The sequence below is a fragment of the Eriocheir sinensis genome, chromosome 9, assembly GCF_024679095.1.
Source record: "Eriocheir sinensis breed Jianghai 21 chromosome 9, ASM2467909v1, whole genome shotgun sequence".
In the NCBI taxonomy this organism is placed as follows: Eukaryota; Metazoa; Arthropoda; class Malacostraca; order Decapoda; family Varunidae; genus Eriocheir; species Eriocheir sinensis.
Window position 1 is genome coordinate 22,968,765 of NC_066517.1, and position 23,775 is coordinate 22,992,539.

Below are 23,775 nucleotides of genomic sequence, written 5' to 3' on the forward strand. Positions count from 1 at the left end.
CCTTTTCCTAATCCTCTAACTCCTCTTTTCCCTCCTTTTGCGAGTGTTCTTCTTCCTTATTATTCTCTTTCCTCAATTCTTCTTAGTTTATCTTTTATATTTAACAATTAAGGCTTTCGTAGGATTTGTGGGAGGCATTTCCAGGGGTAGTTTTATGACCCTCGTGGTAGTTTGATAAAGTTTCTGCAACATGAATTAACGTAAAGAAACAGTTAATTATTGCATGGGACGCGTTTCACCTCTCTTTTGGCCTTTAGTTAGAAATTATTGGTGTAAGAGAATGATTGAGTGGTTGGTAGTTTATATAGTTGCAGGTATATACAACAAAGGAGAAAGGAAGAATTATAATTAACACATGCCATTCCAATCCCCAGGCAGTATATAGTATGATACGAAGCGTCTAAATGACCCAATAATTAAACTTGTGGCTACTATTTCCCCATGGCTACAATATATTAATTTCGATCGTCATCTCCCCCACTATCGGTAACCATGAGTGTACTGCTGACAATATAATGACCCACGGACCTTTATCTCATCATCTCAAGAGGTTATAAAGAGAGCGATCGAGGCTTCGGTCACCTGATTATATTAATATGCTGTTCGTGTTTGTTAATGATACACGACTTCATTGTTAACGATACGGATACATAATTTGATGAAAAGACCAGATTTTCAAAGATATGGTTATTAAAGCTGATTATGTTGTTTTCGTGTTTGTTAATGATACACGACTTCATTATTAACGATACAGGTAACATAATTTGATGAAAAGACCCGTAGATTTCCAAAGATGTAATTATTGAAGCTGATTATGGTGTTTTCATGTTTGCTAATGATACACGAATGATTATATTTTATTATTAGCGATGCAGTAACATAATTTGACGTAAGATATCGTTAAACAGTTTAATTGACAAAGATACTAACTTATATTTAAAGGGAAAAGCCGAAAAGCCAGTACAGTTTAATTGACAAGGACACCAATTTAAGTTATATATCGAGACTTGCATGCTAACCCTAAACAGAAGAATATATATATGCTACATCATGTTCAATAGGCCTGCAACAAAGCGTAGTTATACAGCTAGTCATAATAATATCACGTGGTGGTTATTATTATTTTTGAGGGGTCAGGCAGATCACACGTTGGACAAAATACAGGCTCTTTTTGGGTAGAAACAGCTCTGAGTACGACAATCCGGAAAAGCTGTGTTCGGCTAGGCATTGACCCCCCCCCCTACCTAAGAGTTACCAGATTGTCGTACTCAGCGTATTGTGTTTCCCGATTTCTGACCCAAAACTGCCACACTCACCCAATAAAACGACATATGACTGCAATTATAATAAAAAAATAATTACGGATGTGTTTTGAGAAATTAAAGCATAGCAATACGTCCCTTATGCTAACCTGTATCTCGTATTAAAATGCTATGTATCGTACAGCTGCCAAAACTCCTCACCCCCACAAGTAGAGTTGACAGATTCTCGTCTTCTATTTACACATTTCCGACCCATAAACTATCTCCTGCACCCCAATAACGAGATTCATTAATATTTGTCGTTCAAATGGTTACTTACTGATGTCGTTTTGCAATAATTAAGTGTCAAAAACCGGAGAATACAATGTGGTGAAAACGACAATCTGGCATCGTTACCCCCATTTATCCCACCCTCCCTTCATCCCTCCCCCGCAATCGATAGTGTTAACTTAGCTCTCAGTGGGGTTACACGTTACGTTCTCGCCGCTCCTCAACCAAGCCGCCAAGATGTGTGGGGGGTTCACGTGCTCCAAGAACAGCCTTTTGGCCCTCAACATCCTCTATATCGTGAGTATTAAGGCGCGGGGGGGCCGGGGAGGAGGGAAAATGGGTAACCAGGTGGTGGATTTTACATATGACACGAGTCCACTCTCTTCCACTCCACCTTTTGCCTCGTTAACTCTCACACCTGTCCTGTTTTACCTGTCCGTATATTACCTGCTCGTGTTACCTCGCTTCTCTGGGGTTTAGGGGGAAATAAAGCCAAGGATAAGGTTGGAATCGGCGTTTTGTGTTCATTATATAAAGTCTGTGGTCATGTGTCGACTATTTTCGCTGATTTTGTTGATTAATTAAAAACGTATTTATCTTTTTTTTATTACTAGCTCGTGTTATCTCGCTTCTCTGGGGTTTAGGGGGAAATAAAGCCTAGGATCGGGTTGGAATCGGGGTTTTTGTCCATCATGTAAAGTCTAGTCGTGTTGTTAATTATAAAAAACGTATCTTATTTTTTTTATTTTTTATTACTAGTTCGTGTTATCTCGCTTCTCTGTGTTTAGGGAAATTTTGTCCATCATGTAAAGTCTAGTCGTGTTGTTAATTATAAAAAACGTATCTTATTTTTATTTTTTATTTTATTACTAGCTCGTGTTATCTCGCTTCTCTGTGGTTTAGGGGGAAATAAGGCTAAAGATAAGGTTGGAATCAACGTTTTGGGTTCATCATGTAAAGTCTAGTCGTGTTAATTATAAAAAACTTATCTTATTTTTTTTATTTTTTATTACTAGTTCGTGTTATCTCGCTTCTCTGTGGTTTAGGGGGAAATAAGGCTAAAGATAAGGTTGGAATCAACGTTTTGGGTTCATCATGTAAAGTCTAGTCGTGTTAATTATAAAAAAAACGTATTTCTTATGTTTATTTTATTACATGCTTGTGTTATCTCGCTTCTCTGGGGTTAAGGTGGAAATAAAGTTAAGGATTTGTATTAGCCCATGCAAAGTCTGTAGTCGTGGTTGGTTGGTTGATTTAAAACGCATTTCTTTTTTTATCATTGACTTGCTTCCCTCGTTTTTGGACCTTCGTAGTTCCAGGGCGTATCGCAATGAGTACTTATGTATTAAAGTCTGAAGTCGTGTGTTTAATCATCACCGCTGATTTGGGTGATTAAAGACGCATTTCTTATTTATTTTTTATCAGTGACTTGCTTCTCTCGTTAGTTTCAGGGTGTATTGCAATATGTACCAAAACTTTACATATGTTTTAAGTCTGTAGTCATGTTAATTGTCTTGGTTCATTTTTGTTGTTTAAAACGTATTTTTCCTTTGTTTATCAGGGACTCTGTTCTCATTTCTGTCCCTTTGTAGTTTTAGGGCGTATTATTCCTACTATTTAAAACTGTTACATTGTTATCCCCTCCTTTGTGACTGAAACGAAAGCAAGAACAACAACAAAAAAGTCAGAAACGTATATCAAAATGCATAATATCGTCATTTCCTTATGTTTCTTGGTAGGTCTATGGCGTATTACAGTGACTACCAAAGCCTTACATTGATACCCCCTCCTTTGTGACCGATACGAAAGCAAGAACAAAGAATATTAATCAAAAACGTATATCAAAATGCATAATAGTCTTTCGTTCATCACTAACTCATTTCCCTCTGTTTCTTGGTAGTTCTCTGGCGTATTACAATGACTACCAACGCCTTACATTGATATCCCCTCCTTTGTGACTGACACGAAAGCAAGAACAAAAAATAGTCAGTTGCGTATATCAAAATGCATAATATCGTCTTTCTTTCGTCACTAACTCATTTTCCTCTGTTTCTTGGTAGTTCTCTGGCGTATTACAGTGACTACCAAAGCCTTACATTGATATCCCCTCCTTTGTGACCGATACGAGAGCAAGAACAAAGAATATTAATCAGAAACGTATATCAAAATGTGTATAGCTTTTCTTTTTCATCAGTAGCTCCTTCCCTTTTGTTCCTTGGTAGGTCTAGGGCTTATCACCTCTTCCAATACCTCTCACACACTAACCTTTCTTTGTAGTTGATGATAAGCCAGGAACAAATAGGCTACGAGGAATAAAGAGACGCATATCACATTATATCTTTTCTTTCGTCAGTAACTTGTTTCCTTTTCTTTCTCATAGTTCCAGGGCGTATTTTCACAACCACCAATGCCTCACACACGTTTTTCCTCCTTTACAATCACCATAAAAGCAAAAAAACGAAGACTGAGATATATAAAGACGCATATCACATTGTATCTTCCTTTCTTTCGTCAGTAACTCATTTCCTCCTCTTCCTTCTACAGTTCCAATGCCTCACACACGTTCATCCTCCTTTTCAATCACCAAGAAAGCAATAACCGAAGACTATGAGGTGTTTGAAGACGCATATCACATTGTATCTTCCTTTCTTTCGTCAGTAACTCATTTCCTCCTCTTCCTTCTACAGTTCCAATGCCTCACACACGTTCATCCTCCTTTACAATCACCAAGAAAGCAATAACCGAAGACTATGAGGTGTTTGAAGACGCATATCACACACTGTCCCTATTTTCAACTCTACCGGCAGCTCACTTCACATTCTCGTCATGGTAAACAATCACCCTATTATGAACGAACGCCTTACATTTAGTTCCTTCTGTTTCGTCTTAAGGCCGGAAGTTAACACAGGAACACGAATACAATGACTCGTATGCCCCTTATACCCTCATGCTGAAGTTATCGTATATACTTATCTCACGCATCTCCTTATCAGTGTTTTAAAGATCACGAGGTCTGACCGGATGGTGTGGAGGGGATGTGCTATGGGGCTTCCTTTCTGTCCGTCTGTCTGAGTGTGTGTGTGTGTGTGTGTTGGGTAGACTGTTGAGTGAAGATTTATGTTATGCACCATCTATCTCATTTCCTACTTAACCAACTGGTCTTCTGTTGTCATATACGTCTTAAACTAACCTTCAAAGTTTCACACCATCCGGACAACCATAGGAAAGAATGTAGAGAAGTTGTTAAGTGAAGAATCACGCTATGCACCCATCTAACTTATTTCCTACTTAACCAACTGCTCCTCTGTTGTCATATACGTCTTATACTACCCTCCAAACCACCCGGAAAACCATAGGAAAGAAAGTAGAGAACAAAACAACTGTAAAAATAGCCAGACAAGGGTTTTAGGTTGTAGATTAGTGGGTTAATTGACAGTGAGGTGGATGACAGGTAAAAGAGAAGAGAGAAATGAGAGAGGGGGATGCTTAGTGTAATAGTTGACAGGTGAAGTGGATAGAAACATGAACAAGAGGAGAGACAAAATATAGTTGACACAGGTAATAGTTAATTGGTGAGGTGAATCAGAGGAGAGATAAGAAATAGTTGACAGGTATAGAATAGGACAGGTGAGAAATAGTCGACAGACAAGATGGATTGGACGTAAATAAGGGGACAGATGAAAATTAGTTGACAGGGAAAAGAATGACAGAAGAGAAATAGTTGGCAGGAAATGGACAGAAGAAAAATAGTTGACAGGTAAAAACGGATAAGTGAGAAGTAGTTGACAGATGAAGTAAATAAAAGGCTACATGAGAAACAGTTGACAAGTGAAGAAGAGAAGAGGTTAGAAATACTTGACAGGTAAAGAAGAAAACAGATAAAAAAAAATTAGTTGACAGTTGGAATTTGATGAAAGGTAAATTAGAAGGAAGATGAGAGAAGGGGATGATCAGTTAATAGTTGCCAATTGAGGTGGATGACAGGTAGTGATTAGGGGGACAGGTGAGGCAAGGGGATGAGCAGTGACAGTTGAGGTGGATGACAGGTAAAGAAAAGGTCAGGTGAGGTGGTGGATAATATAAGTACAGGTGTGGAGTCAGCTACTTTTGGTCGGAGTTGGAGTCTGTAAAAATACCTCCGATTCCGACTCCTTAACTTAATCATTTATCGTGTAATATAGCAGTTTTATTTTTTTATTATTATTATTATATTTTTAGTGGTGCCTATAGCTAACCCGGAAAACAGATCAAGTGTGCGTTTAATAATATGGATGGTTGTAATATATTTTGCCCTACTGTTATCCAAGCAAACACACACACAAAAAAAACATTAGCTAACAACACATTTCATTATTTATTCCCAGATAATTTGGCCACTCTTTACTTTTGTCTGTTGTGGGAGTGGTGATTAGTGGGCTTTTTTTTTTACACTTTTTGTTGCCCTTGAGCCGTCTGTTGTTGCCCGATCCTTTCCCTTTCTTTCTCAATTGTCCCGCTGAGCTGCTGCTGCTGGTGGCGTTCATCCTATAAGAAGACAAATAGGTTAAAGAAATACTAAATAAAACACATAGTATAAAAACATTAGCAACACATTTCATTTTTTACTCAGGGTCGATTTTACCCTCCAATCCTTTCCCTCATTTCTTCCACTGTCTTACTGAGCTGCGTCTCCTTCACACAGATGGTATCATTCATCCTATAAGAAGACAGATGGGCAGAAAACACACACACTCAAAGAAACATTAGCAACACCTTTCATTATTTACTCACAGATAAACTTTTTCCCACTTATTTTCTCCATCACTGAGTTGCGTCTCCTTCACACAGGTGGTGGCGTTCATCATGATAGGGGTGGCGGCGGCGGCGAACATGGACTCCATCTTCACCTCGCTGTCCCTGGTGTCCACGATCATAGCGTGCGGCGTGTTCCTCCTCTTCATATCCATAGTGGGGCTCATCGGGGCCAGTAAACACCATCAGGTAAGTGTCTGGGAGTGCTAGAGGGTCAGGTCGCTTGTGTGTGTATCTGTGTACCTGTCTGTCTCTCTTCCTCTCTCAGTCAGTTTGTCTCTATTCATCCTTCTTTCCGTCTCTCTATGTAAAGGATTTGATGCTTATTTCTGAACCAAGTGTTAAAAAATTATACACTTAAGTTGACTGAAGCTAATGAATTTGTGGGTAAGCAGTAGAGTAAGTCAAATGTTTTTGTACTCTTTTTGTTGCCCTTGAGCTGCATCCTTTGATACAAAAAAAAAAGGAAAGAAGGCAAACAGACATATACACTAGTTAGCAGGATGGCGGAAGTCCAGTGGTGAAACTAGAATAGCTAATCGGCTGTGAAGGACATTTCTGTGGCTTGAAGAGTGTGTGCTGTTGTGTTCCAGGTGATGCTGTTCTTCTACATGATCGTGCTCTTCATCATCTTCATCATCCAGTTCTCCGTAGCCTGCGCCTGCCTTGCCATCAATGAGGACCAGCAGAGTGTGGTGGCTGCCAAGGTGGGTCAGGGTAGGGTGAACAGGACATCTCTCTAGCCTGTCTGTTACTTGATAGCTTTTATAACGTTTACCTTGTGGGTGAAACTGATGAGGTGTTGATCTTGCTCCTCATCAGATTTATTGGGTGGTATTGTCAGTGTAAATACTCATACCCGTGCATTATTCCTTATGAGTGGTAGTAATGTGGTATGGGGTAGCCATTGAATACACTTTTTTCCCCCCCGTGAACCATTCCCTTTGTTGCAGGGCTGGAAGAAAGCTGGAGATTCAATACGGATAGACGCGCAGAATCTGTTCAGCTGCTGCGGCTACAGCAACGAGAACTTCAACCTGACACAAGAGGCCGACCACCCCTCGTGCATGGATGTAAGGGTCTCCCAACCTTGGTCGTGGAATAATAACAATAGTAATAGTGATTGTCGTAATAATAATCCTGGACTCATGAATATCTTGCTAAGCACACTCCACCTGCGACTCACCCATATCTCCTAGGCCTTACAAAACCTACATCTCATCAACAGTGTGTAAAAATTTTCCCCTCACTCAGATTCCCTTATGCTGCCCCAACGTGGTTAACGAGACTCTGTGCTGCCACGAGGGTGGAGAGCCATGTCAGTGCATCTCCTGTGACGTGCCAATCAAGGAGGCGATGCTCAGAGGGGTTACTGTCGTCGGCGGCATTGGACTGTTCTTCTCCTTCACTGAGGTGGGTGTAGACTTGTTACTGGTGTGAGTGTGCATGTGTGTTTGTTCTTAGGGTGGGTGAGGGAGGGTTGATGGGTGTGGAAAGTGATAAGAGGCCAAGGAGGAGTGGGAGTGTTAGAGGGTGAGGGAACAGGTGAAAGGGATGATGTGAGCTGACCATGTGAAGGTTAAGATGAGCATTGCACTTCAGATTTTGTTAGGTGCACGAAAGGGTTGTGAATTGTGGTTCAGAACAGCATGTGTGAAAGCAGACTGTCTCTGCCGAAGTGTTAGTGTCATGAAAGAAAAAAAGACATTCAGGTTTTGTTCACTACTTTAACCCGTGTGGGTCGGGTGACGGGAATTCCCGCTCAGGCGGAAAGCGTCGGGTGGCGGGAGTTCCCGCCATCCGACGCGCTTGACTTGGTCAAAAATAGCACCTCTTCCCAACATTATATCTCTGCCGTGCTGTAACCTAGACACTTCAAATTTATTTAATCGTGGAGAGGAAGGATTGGCGATGAAAAAACAGTATAAATTATTGTTTTCTTTTGAAATTGCCACACGGGGCATTGATGAAAGACACCTATTTTTCAAAATCTATCAACACCGCCCGCGCGCTGCGAGGACGACTATAGTCCTCTAGCCCGACCCTTATGGGTTAAGTGAATCTCTTATCTTAACTGGTCCCTCTTTAATTGCTTACACAGCATCACTGTGCTGTGCAAGGTTTCAGTTGGTGTCCAGTGTCTGGCCATGAAGTGCTGCCCTCTTGATACTGTTTTTTGCAGCTTTTATGACTCCTTTCTCTCCTGGTGGCAGGTTTTCTTTGTTCCTCATATAAATGGTTTAAGCTCGGTTCAATGTTTAATACACCCATGTGTGTTAACAATTGTAAATACTTTTCTATCTTGTAAATAATGTTTTTTATATGCATTCTGTGATTTAAGATTATTATGGCTGGGCCTGTTTGGCTTCAGATATTAATATAACTACTCATTGCTGTTGAACAGAAAGCACTTTAGCTAACACCATTTATTGTGTAGCGTTTACCCAGGCAGAGCTCTTGCTCAAGCTCAAGCTTACGGGATTCAGGTTACTCTTCCTGATTTTTGTGTCAACAAATTTTGCTCCTGAAGAAAAATACTCCTTGCACATCAGCCCTCATGAAATTTTAGTCTTTACAAGCTCCAGAAAAGCTGAAGAAGGCAGTAACTCTCTCTTAATGCTCCTGCTCACCACCATGCAAGTGAAATTTTAACTTGGCATTGGGAGAAAACAACCATTTCCAATCTATCTTCACACTAAAATTAGTTCTTCCCCACATGAATGGTAAATGCTCTTGGGAGTCCTAACTTGTATTCTTCCTCCAACTCACACTTTACACTATCAATCAGAATTACTGATAACTCACTCTTCACTACCCTTGCTGTGCCCTCCACACCCATGAGCCATTCACCCCTGACAAACTCCCTGAACACTTTTGGGAACTTTCCTTCCTCGTCACCCCCAGTTCCTTGGCGTTTGGCTCACGGTGCGCTACAGGAACCAGCGGGACCCCCGGGCTAACCCTTCTGCCTTCCTGTAGTGAGGTGGCATGGTGGCCCTCAAACCCTCACTGCTACTCTTAACTAACATATCAGGTAGCAAGGGTCAAGAATGGTTTGCTGATGTAGTGGCTTCAATAATTGCTTGCCTTCTCTGCCTCTTCTAGTTTGCTCCCTTTCCCTTCTCATATATATTATTTTTTATTCTTCCCTCCCTTTTTATACATCCTTTTGATTCCTCTTATATCATGCACATCTTGTTTTTGATTTGTTGGTGTATAATAACCTACTTTACACTTGCTTCTCTGCTCTCCTCCTCCTCTTCTTCCAATTCCTCCTCCTGTTCCTTCTCTTCCTCCCCCTCCTCGGTGCCATGTGACCCTGCATTGCGACACCAAGAGCTGTTCTCCCCAATAACCAGTCTATCCTCCTCCTGTTCCTCCTTCCCTTTTCTTCCCTTGAATTTCTGCTTACTTATGTTGATGCTTGTTTTGTTTTGTTGTTTTTTTATGGTTCAAGATTTCCGCAATGATGTCCGCTGAGTTTGCTTGTTTCTTGTTTATAGCTTTGATGTGTTTTGTGTTGATTTGAAGCATGGCAGAAAATTCATCTCTATTTTCTTTTTGTTTTCATTACTGGTTCTTAATATTTTTGCGATAGTGTTCTTTGTTTTTTATTTATTCATTCGTATATTTGTTATTCTGCGGTAAGTTTGATCATGAATTTACTTGCAGTGTTTCCTCCTGCCTTTTTTTTTTCACAGGTTGGCATTATTTTCAGCATTTGCGTTGCTTTGAGATATATACTTTACATATATTTTATTTGTAGATTGTGATCATGTGTTTTATGTTGGCTTGGGTATATTTGAATTTCTTTAAATACCCCTTTTTTATGTGCAATTGTTAAAAGGTTGTAGTAGTAGTAGTCTTGCCATGGAAGCTATATGCCTTAGTCCAAATATATTAACTGTATTTTGCTATGAAGGATGCTGTGTTTGTGTTGATTTATTAATGTGAAATATCTTTAACGTCACACTAGTCTGCATATGCTGTGTTTTACTTGCTCAAAATGTTATAATATTCCAAAGAGGGCAAAGTTCCAGTCTAGTCTATTACAAGTAACATGCCAGAGGGGTTTCAGTTCCTTCTAAAGAGTATCACTTAGTTCTCTCTCACAATCAGCCTCAGAGGTTCTTCGTATTTTCCTGAGAACGTAAATTGGCAGTGCATCAGGATGAGCATGTGAGGAAATTCTGTTCCTCACTAAACTAAAGATTGGGCAGGGAAGGACGATGACACTGTGCTACATTTTTCAGGTCATCGGCTTCTTCATCGCTAAGCGTTTCCGGCACCAGGTGGACCCACGAGCAAACATTCAGAGTTTGCTTAGATAATGGGCAGCAGCAGAAGAAGCAACAACAGCAAGCCTATTCCTGCCCACCAACTCCCATCTCTGCCTACCTTCCCTCTTTGCTTCCTGCTTTCCATAAACCCCATTCCAGCCCTGCTCCCTCCTTCCCTCCCTCCTCACCTTGTTACCGCCAAGCCAGATAGCTAATGTTTCAGGTCACTGGGAAGGTCTTTGCTGCCAACCCCTTGTCTAGTGCCACTAACTCCCATGCCAACTCATTCTATTGCTCTTTCTCTCTCTTGGCATCAGAAGTTTTTTATATCATTTTGTATTAGCTATGAGTATTATATTTTTTGGTCAATTCCTCCAGCGTGCAATATTATTTAGCGAGGTACAATTATTATCGCCCTTCCATAGATTTTAGATTTAAACGCCATATCAGAGTTAAGTCCTATATCTCCTGTACACTTTTTCACATGTATGTATGTTTGATTTCAATATCAGATGGGGAACAACTTAATATTCAGATACCTCAAGACAGTGCAACAATATCTACTGGACTCCTTCAAAGATTTTACCGCCATCGTAAAGTGAAAATACTCCATTGTGACACTAAAGCATCTCGCAGCACCTGGGGTCAGCACAGCGCCCTATGTGTCCACAGTGCTGAGGGTAGGCTGTGTGCTGAGAAGTGCTGCATCTGGCTTGTACCTCATCATATGTCACTGAAAATAGTCTCATGGCTCAGTGGATTTGGTAATGCTGAGTTCTCCATTACTTTTGTTCTCCTTATTACTTGGTTGTCTCCCTCACATTTAGGTTCTGTATATTTAGTTGCCTCCGATTACATGCTTTGCTTTCCCTTTACGTTGATATTTCCCAGCCGTTGTGTTGGGTAGTGTGTTATGTATTGCTTTATCTCTTTATTTGTATAGCACTTTATTATGAGTTGTTACCTGTGTTCTCTAGCACTCTGTACTAATATAAAATTTCCCTCCCTTTTTGATGTTCAGATATTGCAATTTAGGAAACTTTCTAAAGAGGTAAAGGAAGAGTATAACAATAATTTACCAGTGAATTATGTACATAGCTTTGAAAGTGTAGCTACAGAGTGGTGTAATTTAAACTGTTCATTAGAGTTTAGTGGAAAAAAATAACCCCTATGCCACCAAGAGATTTACTAATGAGCTGTATCATTGCTGATTTGATTGTGTAAGTGTAAGGTGTCATTTTATTCCTTACTCATCATCAGCATCCTTACTAAGAGGCAGATCTATCTAAGGAGAGGTAATACAATACAGAATTACTGATTAGTTTGATCTTCTTTGATTTGACATAACTTGTGTAGCTTTAGCCACAAGCAACTAGGAGATTTGCTGAAGATATGCTTCTGCTCAGTTCTCTGTACTGTGTTACTTAGGTAATGACTAGTCTGAGTAGGAAAAAGAAACATAGTGTTAGACTACCTTTATGGATCAAAGTAAATGTGCCTAAATGAAATGGGAACTTGGTTATGTCTCAGTATACATGTGACAAATATATATTGTTTATATCAAGTAGGTGATTAAAATTTAGCTTGTCATTAAGTGACCTTGACAGTATTGAGGAAGAGTTTATTTTCTCTTTAGTGTGAAGTTGAACGCTTTTCCTTTGGCAAGAGCCAAGAAACAAAGCTACATGGAAGTGGCCACAGAGATGGCTGGAATGAGGAGTCCTAGAAGTCAGCGCTGGCAGCCAAGGCAGCGGCCCTGGCCTCAGAAGCCAGGGCTGACAGCTAAGAAAGACATTTAGCAATTCCTTCCTCATTGGAAGAAGAAAATATTGTGAGAGCATCGGACTTGCTTTTGTGTGGTGGTTTTAGATATTTGGAATTTAATTGCCTGGTTTACCTTTGTATGCATTATCTCAGGCAATATGTTGTTCTGTGCTGTTGGACAGACCGAAGTAGTTTTAGTAATTGGTGTTTGATGAAATTGTCAATCTTGCATTCCATGAGACACATCTCAGTAGTGATTTGGCTGAGCTGTGGTGAGCCATTGGTGTGCTACAAGGGAGGTGAGATGAGTTGTCTTGGCACCTGTTCACATTGTAAAACAGACTGTTAATAATGGTTCAGCAGGTCTGCTTAGGTGATCTATCAAGTCCAGAATTGAGTGCAGAATAGATCAGCTAAGAAGTTTGCCCTTCAGAGGCTGTCACATGTGGGATGGTGGGGAAGCTCCTCACTCCTCAAGGACAGATTACACTACTGTGTCTTGCATCAGGGGTTCAGTTTTGCTGTTATGAGATTTTTTGGCCTTTCACTCACCACATGTTCTGCCTCGCTGTTCTGTTCGGGCTGATGTCTCGGCAGCAGCACTGTTACTCTTGCTGAGCCATTCCTGTTTCCTCATGCTTTTTATGTCTTTGCTTGATCTAATAGTCATGGCTAAGAGTTAGAAAGTACTCAGCATACTCAATACAGTCCCTAAATATCTTACTTCTCTGATGAAATAGTGGACTTCTCAAGATACTCTTTTTTTTCCCATAGAAGCAAGATTGTTTATTGAAAGTAGGTACACCACACTTTAATTTCATACACATATGTAAAATCGTATTAGGAATTTTTTAACTATTCTCAATGGAGGAGCAATGGACTTGTACCTTGGGCCGCAAGAGTAACAACATTCTGCCGTTGATTTATAACTGTGCCGGTGACGGACTTGAGTGTTGGTTGGTCAGCAAGAGTAGGTGGTGTTTGCTCTCAGTGATTCCTTTAGTTCCTGTTTGTGATACATAAGACATTCCAGCCATTTTGTTATGCCAGTAGTCTTTTCTTGTGTACAGTTATGTTTTGTAATCCTTAAGATGGTAACAACAACAATAATGATGATAATAATGATAATAGCCAGCAGTAGATTAGCTCTGAAAGTGTACTGTGTTTTGGGGTGATATGTTGTTTATATAAAAGAGTATTTAAAAAAAGATCATAAATAATGCTTCCTGTAGTTTGATATGAGTGTAGGATATACATGTTGACTGTTGTTTATTCATTTGTTTGTTGGTTGGCCTACATTTGCAGTGGTGCTTACATCGGCATTTTATTTATTCATCTTTGGTTTCAGTTTTCTCTGCATCACTTAAGTGGGTTTGGATTTGGTTGTGTGTGTGTGTGTGTGTGTGTTTTCCTGTTGAGTTGGAATGGCTTGTCCAGTGTTATGAGTTTTGATTCCTTCATCACCCGGGGAACTAATGGTGGCACTTTTTCCACACTGTTTATGATCACTGGGGCTCGGCGGCTCGTCCAGAACTGCTTGTTGTGCGCTTGTCTTCTTTCACATGACGCTGCGAGGCTTAGGATGACTGCATGACACTTTGATAGGGTGGGGTGAGGGTTGTGTCTGTTAGAGGTGTAAGGAATTCCTCAAGTTGTCTTTTTTTCTACCATTTTTCCCAGTTTGAGGATTTGTTGGACTGATTTGAGGCATTTAGAGAAGAAGGGGCATAAGGAACAGGGCCAAGTTTTCTAGTTTGATGTTCTATAGGACTGATTTTGGGCATCCACAGAAGAAGGGGCGTAAGGAACAGGGCCAAGTTTTCTAGTTTGATGTTCTATAGGACTGATTTTGGGCATCCACAGAAGAAGGGGCATAAAGAACAGGGCCAAGTTTTCTAGTTTGATGTTCTATAGGACTGATTTTGGGCATCCACAGAAGAAGGGGCGTAAGGAACAGTAGTTTTTTCAAATTTCAAAATCTATACGGCTGATTTGAAGTGTCCACAGAAGAAGGCATGTAAGAAACAGAGCCATTTCTTCTAGTTTGAGGATCTTTAGGGTTGATTTGAAGTGTCTGAAGAAGAAGGCATGTAAGGGACAGGGCCAAGTTTTGTAGTTTGCCCTAGGAAAGCCAGACTACATATCCCAAAAAGAACAAAATCAAGTTGCAAGTGATAAGCAACCTTCAGTACATCAAATACAAGGTCACTTTTCCCTTGCAACCCATTCCTTGTTCTTCCTGTGGTGTGTAGCCTGACTTTCCCAGTATTACCTGGAAAAAAATAGCTCTCTCTTATGCCCCTTTCTCCAGATGCCTCGTTTGTTGTCCTCTTTTTCTGCCTTCCCTTTACCCTTCACATAATTTAAACATAAGCGATTTCTTCTACTGTTTTAACCTCTCCTTCCTCATTCTCTTTAGCCTCTTTCCCCTTCGTCCCCTTCCATTCACCCTTCACACAATTCAAACATAAGCAAGTCCTTCTACTGTTTCAACCTCTCCTTCCTCATTCTCGTTATCTAGTCTCCCCTTCGTCCCCTTCCATTCACCCTTCACACAATTCAAACATCATTCTCTAGTCTCCCCTTCATCCCCTTCCCTCATTCTCGGTATCTAGTCTCCCCTTCATCCCCTTCCATTCACCCTTCACACAATTCAAACATAAGCGATTCCTTCTACTGTTTCAACCTCTCCTTCCTCATTCTCCTTATCTAGTCTCCCCTTCGTCCCCTTCCATTCACCCTTCACACAATTCAAACATAAGCGATTCCTTCTACTGTTTCAACCTCTCCTTCCTCATTCTCGTTATCTAGTCTCCCCTTCATCCCCTTCCATTCACCCTTCACACAATTCAAACATAAGCGATTCCTTCTACTGTTTCAATCTCCTTCATTCTCCCTCGGCGCCACATGACCCTGCAGTTGCGGAGCCAAGACCAAACGCCCCAACAATCAATCCTCGTACTCCTTATCTAGTCCAGTTTTACCTTCGTTCCCATTTGTCGTCTTCCTTTCCATTCCCTTTCAGCATGTTGCCCAGTATTAAGTCCTTCCTCTTTATCTCCTTTACATGGTTTTGCTCCTTTCGACACCTTACATGTAGTTTATTTTCCTCACTCCTACTTCCTCTTCTTTTTTCCTCTGCTGCCTCGTACTCATTTTCCTCACTCCCACTTCCTCAGCTTCCCCTTTCCTCTGCTTCCTCGTATTCACTCCCTGGTCCTCGCTTCCCGTCCTCCCCCTCCCTTGCCTTCCCTCACCCATCCCTTCCCACTTCCTTCTACTTCAGGTAATGCAAGAGAGATGCCATATTCTAAGCCATATTTATTTTATCCGTGCAATAGTTTCTCTCCTCTCTGGTATTCGTTGCTTTTTGTGATGTTTATGAAAAAATTTGGAATCCTTTCTGTCCTGTTAAGAACTGAGACTTTTGACTTGGAAGTGTTTGGTTGATGTGATGTGCAATAGAGAAAAAATTATGTTCCTCTTCTTGTGTTGAAAATCTTGCAAGTGTCTGGTTAATATTTCGTTAATGACATGTCAGGGAGAATTTTGTAATAGTTTTTCTACCTTGAATTGAGACTCTGATATTGTTGCTCTTGAATGTTTAGTTGATTTCAGATGTTGAAGTTCGGAATATTGGTCGAAGAGGAAGTGAATCACATAAGATATTGTACTGAAGTTTATATTAATTTAGACCAGTGTTAAAGTTGCTTGTTATATTAATTCAGACTAATGATCAAAGGCAATGTGATCTTTGGTGTTAATTAGCTTACTTCAAAGCATATGAGCGTAAGAGGAAGCAAATCACATAGAGGAATTTTGATGAAGTGTTTTGTAATAATAATCTAGATAATTCAACTTGAGATGGTTGCCGCAAATAACATAGAAGAATTTTAATGACGTTTTTTGTAATAATAATCTAGAAAATTCAACCCGAGATGGTCGCCTGCTTGTTAAGACCCCAAGTCACACCATCAGTTTTTCCAGCACCTGTTAATTTTATTCTGTATATTAACTAACCATAGATATTTTAATGTGAACTTGTTATGCCTATGTAATGGGTTTGTTTACTTTTTAGCGGTTAGAGGCAAGTTTAGGCGTCCAAGAACAAGCCAGCTGTTAGGAGTTCTGGTGTGGTGTTTCCTTCTAGTCACATCATTATCCACCTGTGTTTCTGGAGCCACGTGAACAAGTAACAGTAATAAACGTTTTATTCCTATACGCATTCTTTTTATCATCTATGTTAAGCAGTTTTTCCCCTGCCAATGAAAAAAAAAAAGCCCACAATTCACTGTTCCCATAAAAAGAGTTAAGAGAAGTGGCCAAAAGAGAGGTCAATTTCGGAAGGAGAGGTGTCCTGATACGCTCCTCTTGAAAGTGTTGTGAGGCCGAGGGTGTAGAATCGTTCTTAACACAGCGCTGAAATCTCCGTCGAGCAGTGGCAGGTTTGGGCAGCCACACCCTCCCGTCTGTTCTTGTCCAGGGGAAACATTGAACCTTGGTTATTGGGGAACGCTGTCACCTACACCTTGGGACAGTGTATATAGCTGTTATAAAGGTATACTATTGGCAAGGGAAAAGAAAACAAAAACAGGCAGTATGCTTAAGTTTATTGAAAAAGGAAATGAAAATGAGTATGCGAAGGAAATGTAATAACGGTATAAATGCTGGCACGGCGGTACAACAACTCTGCGATCTGTACACGTTAACCTTCCCTGACAAACCGCTTCCCCTTCCCCATAACTACTGACCCACCGATGCCAAATTATCGTACTCAGAGCATAGTGTTTACCTGTTTCTGATGCATAACTATTGCCAAGAGACATCAGGATCTAACTCTTTTAACGATAACTATAAATGAGTTTCGTTATTGGGGCACAGAAGACAGTTTTGGGGTAGGAAGTCGGGAAATATAAGCGGCTGAGTACGACAGTCTGGCAACGTTGCGACCATGCAGGTATTTTCAGTGATGTATGTGTTGCTTTACCTTAATTTTTTTCTGGATTTCTCAAGTTACATGGGATGAGTTGAGAGTGGAAGGTTAGATCAATTGATGGGCGGACTATTTCGTTTTTCATTTGTTTTTGACCTTGACCTGCTTCCTTCACTGTGAAATCAGGTTGCATGGGACTGGCTGAGAAGGGAAAGGTTAATTTGATGGGTAACAGCCTAGAGCGAAACAACAAGGCTTATTTGGAAAAGTTAATTTGAACAGAGTGTAATGAGTGAGTGAGTCGGCGGCGGTTCACGGGGTTCGAAACAGCTCGACCGACACACCGGCGCCTCCTGACGATCCGTGGGCTAAGAATGATGCTGCTGGCTACTGAATGAAACGTCTTATACTTAAACCTTTATCCCAGTGGCTCTTAAACTTTCTGCTACCACGCCTCGTCTAGGAATGGGTCTTTACCTCAACGACCCCCTTGCATTTTACCCCAAGCTCCTGGTAAGATAAGAACGAATATTCCAACTAAGAAATTTTAACTTTATTCACAAGGTTCATGATTCCCCCCCCCTTAAAATTGTTACCCCCCCCCAGTTTAAGAACCACTGCTCTATATGTATATCAAATTAAGACAAGTGTGGAATCCATGTAGATGATTTTTGCTCACAGTCAACTTATGAAGATTTGTCACTTATTGTATTTTTTTTTTTTTTTTTACCGAAACGTGAATCTCGAATGCGAAACCGAAACCGAAACGATGAAAAAGTAAGCATTCCCGCCTTACTTTATTTTCCTTACTTTTTTTTTACTTTACTTTATTAACCGAACCGTGAATCTCGGAAATCTTGCGCAATCAAAACAGAAACGATGAAAAAAGTAAGCACTTCCGCCTTACTTTTCCTTACTTTTTTTTCTTTATTTTATTAACCGAACCGTGAATCTCGGAAATCTTGCGCAATCAAAATAAAAACGATGAAAAAAGTAAGCACTCCCGCCTTACTTTATTTTCCTTACTTTTTTTCTTTACTTTATTTACCAAACCGTGAATCTCGGAAATCTTGCGCAATCAGAACAGAAACGATGAAAAAGTAAGCATTCCCGCCTTACTTTACCTTACTTTACCTTCCTTACCATTTTTCCCGAAACGTGGATCTCGAAAATCTTGGAAAACCGAAACCAAAACGACAAAAAAAAGTAGCATTTCCATGACTTTATCCTCCCTTAATTCTCACCTCCGACAGACGATGGCCGCCCTTTTTCGGTTACAAAGTGGAAAATACACGACGGCAACTGTGTGTCCGAAGGGAGAGGGAATGGATGGAAGAGAGCGAGGGAACAGTGCATGACAATATTATCAACTTCTGCTCACCGCTTCTCACTTGGGGTTCGGTTGCTTCGGTTTCACGAGGCATCGAATCTTTGGGTTACTAAACAAAACGAGGCACTTGATGCGAAACAAAAGAAAACTTGCCCGATAGCCGATTTAATAGCCTACATGAACCCACCTAAAGCCTACAGCTAAACGAATGGTCACCGTTTAAGTATAAAAAGCTACAACTATGTCAGGTCATTCACTGTGAAGGTAGAATCCGTGGGGTAGTCAATGATGTCGCTGGAATGGGTGAATGAACGTCGTGAGGATCGAGCGATGCCTGACTTGAATGGGTGGATGGGAACGACCTTGGGAACGACGAACCGTAAGGCATTTTGGACGTGGGAGAGACGGCTTTGGAAAACGTGTTTGTCCGTGTGTTGTGTGTGTGAGTGAGTGCATCAATGGGGCGTGTGTGATGATTCAGGCTGCAGGTATGTGAATGGGAAAGAAAGGAGCACTGAACTCACTCTTACCGACGTCACCACTGAGTCATCTGTTGGCATGGTAGTAAAGGGAACTTGTGCGTATCTTGCATCGTTCAGACCAGTGGCATGTTTGGAAAGGGAATAAACTTGGTGGTGGCCTTGACTAACGTCCTCATAAAAGAAAACAAATTGTAGCTACGTGGAAATTGTGACTCGGACCATTTCCATGTTAATAAAGGAGGAAATAATATTCTTGTCGACGGCGCTAAGAGAACTGGACAAGGGGAAAGACTTAGTGGTGGCTATTACTGATGTCCTTGAATGCCCTTGAAGAAGAAAATAAAAGGTACGTGGAAATTGTGACTCGGACCGTTTTCATGTTAATAAAGGAGGAAATAATATTCTTGTCGACGGCGCTAAGAGAACTGGACAAAGGGAAAGACTTAGTGGTGGCTATTACTGACGTCCTTGAATGTCCTAGAAGAAAATAAATGGTAGGCTACGTGGAAATTGTGACTCAGACGTTGGCGTGTCAGTAAAGGAGGAAATAATGTTCTTGTTGACGTCACTGAGATACTGGACAAGGGAAAGACTTAGTGGTGGCTATTACTGACGTCCTTGAATGTCCTAGAAGAAAATAAATGGTAGGCTACGTGGAATTTGTGACTCAGACGTTGGTGTGTCAGTAAAGGAGGAAATAATGTTCTTGTTGACGTCACTGAGATACTGGACAAGGGAAAGACTTAGTGGTGGCTATTACTGACGTCCTTGAATGTCCTAGAAGAAAATAAATGGTAGGCTACGTGGAAATTGTGACTCAGACGTTGGCGTGTCAGTAAAGGAGGAAATAATGTTCTTGTTGACGTCACTGAGATACTGGACAACGGGGAAATAATATATATCTTACAAGAACGATTCCGAGGTAAACTGTCGATGGGATTCTGCGGGACTTTACTCCACGGCGGCGTCTCCTTCCCCTTGTCTCTCTGCGTCTTCCTCTGGGCCCTCGGTGACTTGGTGTTGGCGCCGCGACTGTCGCATCATCTCCTTGCGCATCCGTCGCTCGTTCTGCCGGCGGTGTTTGCGATCTTGGCGGCGTGACTTGCGACGCTCCTTCCTGTCCCTCCTGCGTGCCATCTTCCGTGCCTTGATAGCGTTCCTGAGGGTGTTAAAAGGAGAGGGCTGGAGTGAAGAAGTAGGCTATACAAGAAGAACAAGAACAGGAAAGACCACGAGAATGAACAAACAAACAATGAAGAAAAAGGAGAAGAAGGAAGACAATGCGAACGAAGAACCAAATAACACCAAAAAAAGGCTAGCCACTACTCGAAGAAGAACAAGACCAAGAACAAGAATAAGAAGAACAAGAAGAACCAAGAAACACTAAAAAAAGGCCAGCCACCACTCGAAGAAGAACAATACCAAGAACAAGAATAAGAAGAACAAGAAGAACCAAGAAACACCATCACCATCACCATTCGAAAAGAAGAACAGGATGAACAAGAACAAGAAGAACAAGAAAAACCAAGACACACCAACCAAGCCCCATCACCACTCGAAAAGAAGGACAGGATGAACAAGAACAAGAAGAACAACAAGAAAAACCAAGACACACCAACTAAGCCCCATCACCACTCGAAAAGAAGAACAGGATGAACAAGAACAAGAAGAAGACCCAAGACACACCATCACCATTACCCATCACCACCCGTTCACTCACCACATGTCTGCCGTGAACTTGGAGCAGCACTTGGAGTAGGTGAGATCGCAGGCTTCGACCACGATACCGAACTGATGGTTGGCGAAGTTGCTCACGAGTTCACTGGTAGCGTTGCACGGCCCTGGGGAGTTCTCTGCGATGGAAAACGGTAGCAAAAATGTAGGAAATGTAGGAAAAACAGAACTTCGAGGACTAGTATACGGAAATTGGAAGGGAAGAAGAAAACAAGTATGGTTGTAGTAGTAGTAGTAGTAGAAGTAGTAGTGTTGTTGTTGTTGTTTCTGTCACGACCCAAACTACTAACCTGACGTAGTGTTGAACTCCAGGATGTTCTTCTTGTGTTTGACTCCTTGTTTGCAGCAGAACTTGACTCCAGGCGGATGGTGGGCCTTTCCTGGAGGAGGGAGGAAGGGAGAACACGGGTTGAGAGAGAGATTGACAACACTGGCGAACTATAAGACAAAATAAAAGTCCGTATTTCTTAAACATATCGGCGCCTCAGAGTTCGCCTACTTGAAAAGCGTCCATTAGAAGTTGGTGGGATTTTCATGGACTGTTTTGTGATCCCAGAGATAGTTTTAAACGGCTTCTGGATCTTGAAGGGGAATATCACCCATGTACACTCGGTTACCCTTCTCTGTGGCCCTGCTGGAGAAAGAGTCGTAATGGGAACCCGATACGTTTTAATTAAGACTATGGACCGAAGTGAGATGCCATTCCTGATATGCCATTCTGAACTTTATCATGAACTGCATTAACGTTTGAAATTATGATATGCCCCAGAAATCAATGCATACTACTGAGAATAGAAAAAAAGAAAAGATCCATGCCTAAAATTAGTTTAATATGAACTGTATTACCGTCTGAAATTACGATATGCCCCAGAAATCAATGCATAGGACTACTGAGAATATATATATATATATATATATATATATATATATATATATATATATATATATATATATATATATATATATATATCATGCCTAAAATTAGTTTGATGACTCGTTTACTATTTCAAACAACACCTAGGCCTACCATGACCTATATTACTATTTAGAATTATATGATATGCCTGGAAAAAATTATAATAGAGAATGAAAAAAATAAATAAATAAAACCCAGCTCACTTAGTATGTAAATCAAATAAATAAAATCCCATACCATGCCACTCAATTACGATTTTAAGCAATACTATGACTACCAATAACAATAATAAAGATGAGATAATAAATACATGATATCTACGTTTTAACTTCAGTATAGAATAAATAAAATATAAAGAAATGCTATGCCGGAAACTATTATATATATGCATTTGACGGTAAACCAGATCAATTCCAATTTCAAAAGACAGTATGCTTATAGAAATAGCTTAATACATATATAAGTAATTAAATCAATGTATAAATCTGTCCCATTTGACGATAAACTAGATCAATTCCAATTTCAAAAGACAGTATGCTTATAGAAATAGCTTAATACATATATAAGTAATTAAATTAATGTATAAATCTGTTCCATTTGACGATAAACTAGATCAATTCCACTTTCAAAAGATGCTCTACTTATATAAAAAAAAATAACAACAAATATATAAGTAAATAAATAAATATATAAATCTGTCCCATTTGATGATAAACTAGATCAACTCCAGTTTCGAAAGACAGTTTGCTGGTAAGAATAGCCTAATAAATAGCTAAGTAAATAAATCAACATATAAATCTGTCCCATTTGACGGTAAACTAAATCAATTCCAATTTCGAAAGACAGTATGCTTATAAAAGTAGCCTAATAAATAAATAAGTCTGTCCTTAGTAATACAAACGAAAACACAAAACCACGAACTCCATAAATAAATAAATAAATAAATTGATAAATAAATAAATAAGTCTGTCCTTAATAATACAAACGAAAACGCAAGACTACGAACTCCTCTCTTTCCGCATCATCTTCTTCCGCTGTCTCCTGTTCTTCCTCCTCTGTCTGGGCGTCTCCTCCTCCTCTTCCTCTCCTCCTCCCTCTCCTCCTCCTTCCTCCTCGGTTACGCTGCTTCCCTCCACTGCTGCCTCCTCCTCCTCCTGCTCCTCCAAAGTTGAATTCTCAGGCTCGTCTCTCAGCAGGATGTCTATCAGTTTCTCCTCTTGCTGTAAAAATGAAGGGCCTTGGTTGGTACAAATGCTTCCACCCTCCTCAATAATGAACGAAGGGAAGAGTGAAAGGAGAAAGAAAGATGATGATGGTGGTGAAAAAGATAAGAGTCAACAAGCAAGTTGACATTGATGGTACAGAAGAAGGGTTGAACTACCACCAGGGTTATTAAAGTACCCCTGGAAATGCCCACAACGCCTACGAAAAATCCTTGGCAAATAGGAGATCTTGGGCGAGGAAAAAATGTTTAAGAATATATATATTTTTTACAGCATAGGAGGCAGCTCAAGGGCTAAAAAAAGGAAATAATAATGAAAAAAAAGCCCGCTAGAACCATGACCCAATGATTGCATGTACTTAAACATTTAGTCACCCAAGCAAGCACATATTTGAAACGGTTTTCGTATAAGAGTTTTAGGCATTTCCAGGGTTATAGAAGAGAAAGAAGATGATAGTGATGAAAAGAAAGAGATAATAAGATCATGGAAGAGAGAATAGAAGTGGAAGAAGATGATGGAAATGAAAGAGATTGAGGAAAAGATGCCGAAGAAGAGGAACAAGAGGAATAAGAACAGGAAGAACGAGAACTAAAACGAGAAAAAGAAAAAGGAGAAGAGGAAGAACTAGAATAATAATAATTTGAAGCAGACGAAGAACAAGAAAAAGAAGAACAGGAACAAGAAAAAGAATACTAATAAGAAGAAGAGGAACAAGAACTGAAACAAGAAAGTGAAGAACAAGAAAAAGGAAAAGAGAAAGAACTAGAAGAAGAATTTGAAGCAGACGAAG

At 40.3% G+C, this 23,775-nt stretch overlaps 2 protein-coding genes across 5 annotated transcripts in view; one reads left to right on the top strand and one right to left on the bottom strand.

The window, feature by feature from the left end:
• The first annotated feature begins 1,679 nt into the window (after positions 1-1,679).
• LOC126996189 (tetraspanin-13-like) lies at positions 1,680-14,864 on the top strand. 2 transcript variants are annotated; one of them, XR_007751062.1, is made up of 7 exons: positions 1,680-1,829; positions 6,360-6,512; positions 6,917-7,030; positions 7,277-7,396; positions 7,578-7,736; positions 9,228-9,357; positions 10,577-14,864. XR_007751062.1 is itself a non-coding variant. In XM_050856498.1 (6 exons), the coding sequence occupies exons 1-6, from the start codon at positions 1,770-1,772 to the stop codon at positions 10,652-10,654; spliced, it is 684 nt and encodes a 227-aa protein (XP_050712455.1). In that variant the 5' UTR covers positions 1,680-1,769; the 3' UTR covers positions 10,655-14,864. The 2 variants fall into 2 exon arrangements, 1 of the variants encoding a protein (XP_050712455.1); XM_050856498.1 differs by lacking the exon at positions 9,228-9,357.
• Positions 14,865-16,960: 2,096 nt separating this feature from the next.
• Positions 16,961-23,775, bottom strand: part of LOC126996184 (trichohyalin-like) — a 32,760-nt gene continuing 25,945 nt past the window's right edge. For 2 of the 3 annotated variants that reach the window (XM_050856490.1, XM_050856489.1), the window contains exons 13-16: positions 22,769-22,982; positions 21,137-21,226; positions 20,833-20,965; positions 16,961-20,271 (exon numbers count right to left, since the gene is read on the bottom strand). In XM_050856490.1, coding sequence (XP_050712447.1) covers positions 20,064-20,271; positions 20,833-20,965; positions 21,137-21,226; positions 22,769-22,982 — 645 coding nt within the window. In that variant the 3' untranslated portion in view covers positions 16,961-20,063. The remainder of the gene's footprint in view (positions 20,272-20,832; positions 20,966-21,136; positions 21,227-22,768; positions 22,983-23,775) is intronic. The other variant, XR_007751055.1, reaches the window with a different exon arrangement.

What these genes read in the sequence shown, in the direction of transcription:
- LOC126996189 (XM_050856498.1), top strand. Translation starts at nt 1,770, where the DNA reads ATGTGTGGGGGGTTCACGTGCTCCAAGAACAGCCTTTTGGCCCTCAAC. An exon ending in GGGCCAGTAAACACCATCAG is followed by an intron (nt 6,513 to 6,916) that starts GTAAGTGTCTGG and finishes GTTGTGTTCCAG; the next exon opens with GTGATGCTGTTCTTCTACAT. An exon ending in TGTTCTTCTCCTTCACTGAG is followed by an intron (nt 7,737 to 10,576) that starts GTGGGTGTAGAC and finishes TACATTTTTCAG; the next exon opens with GTCATCGGCTTCTTCATCGC.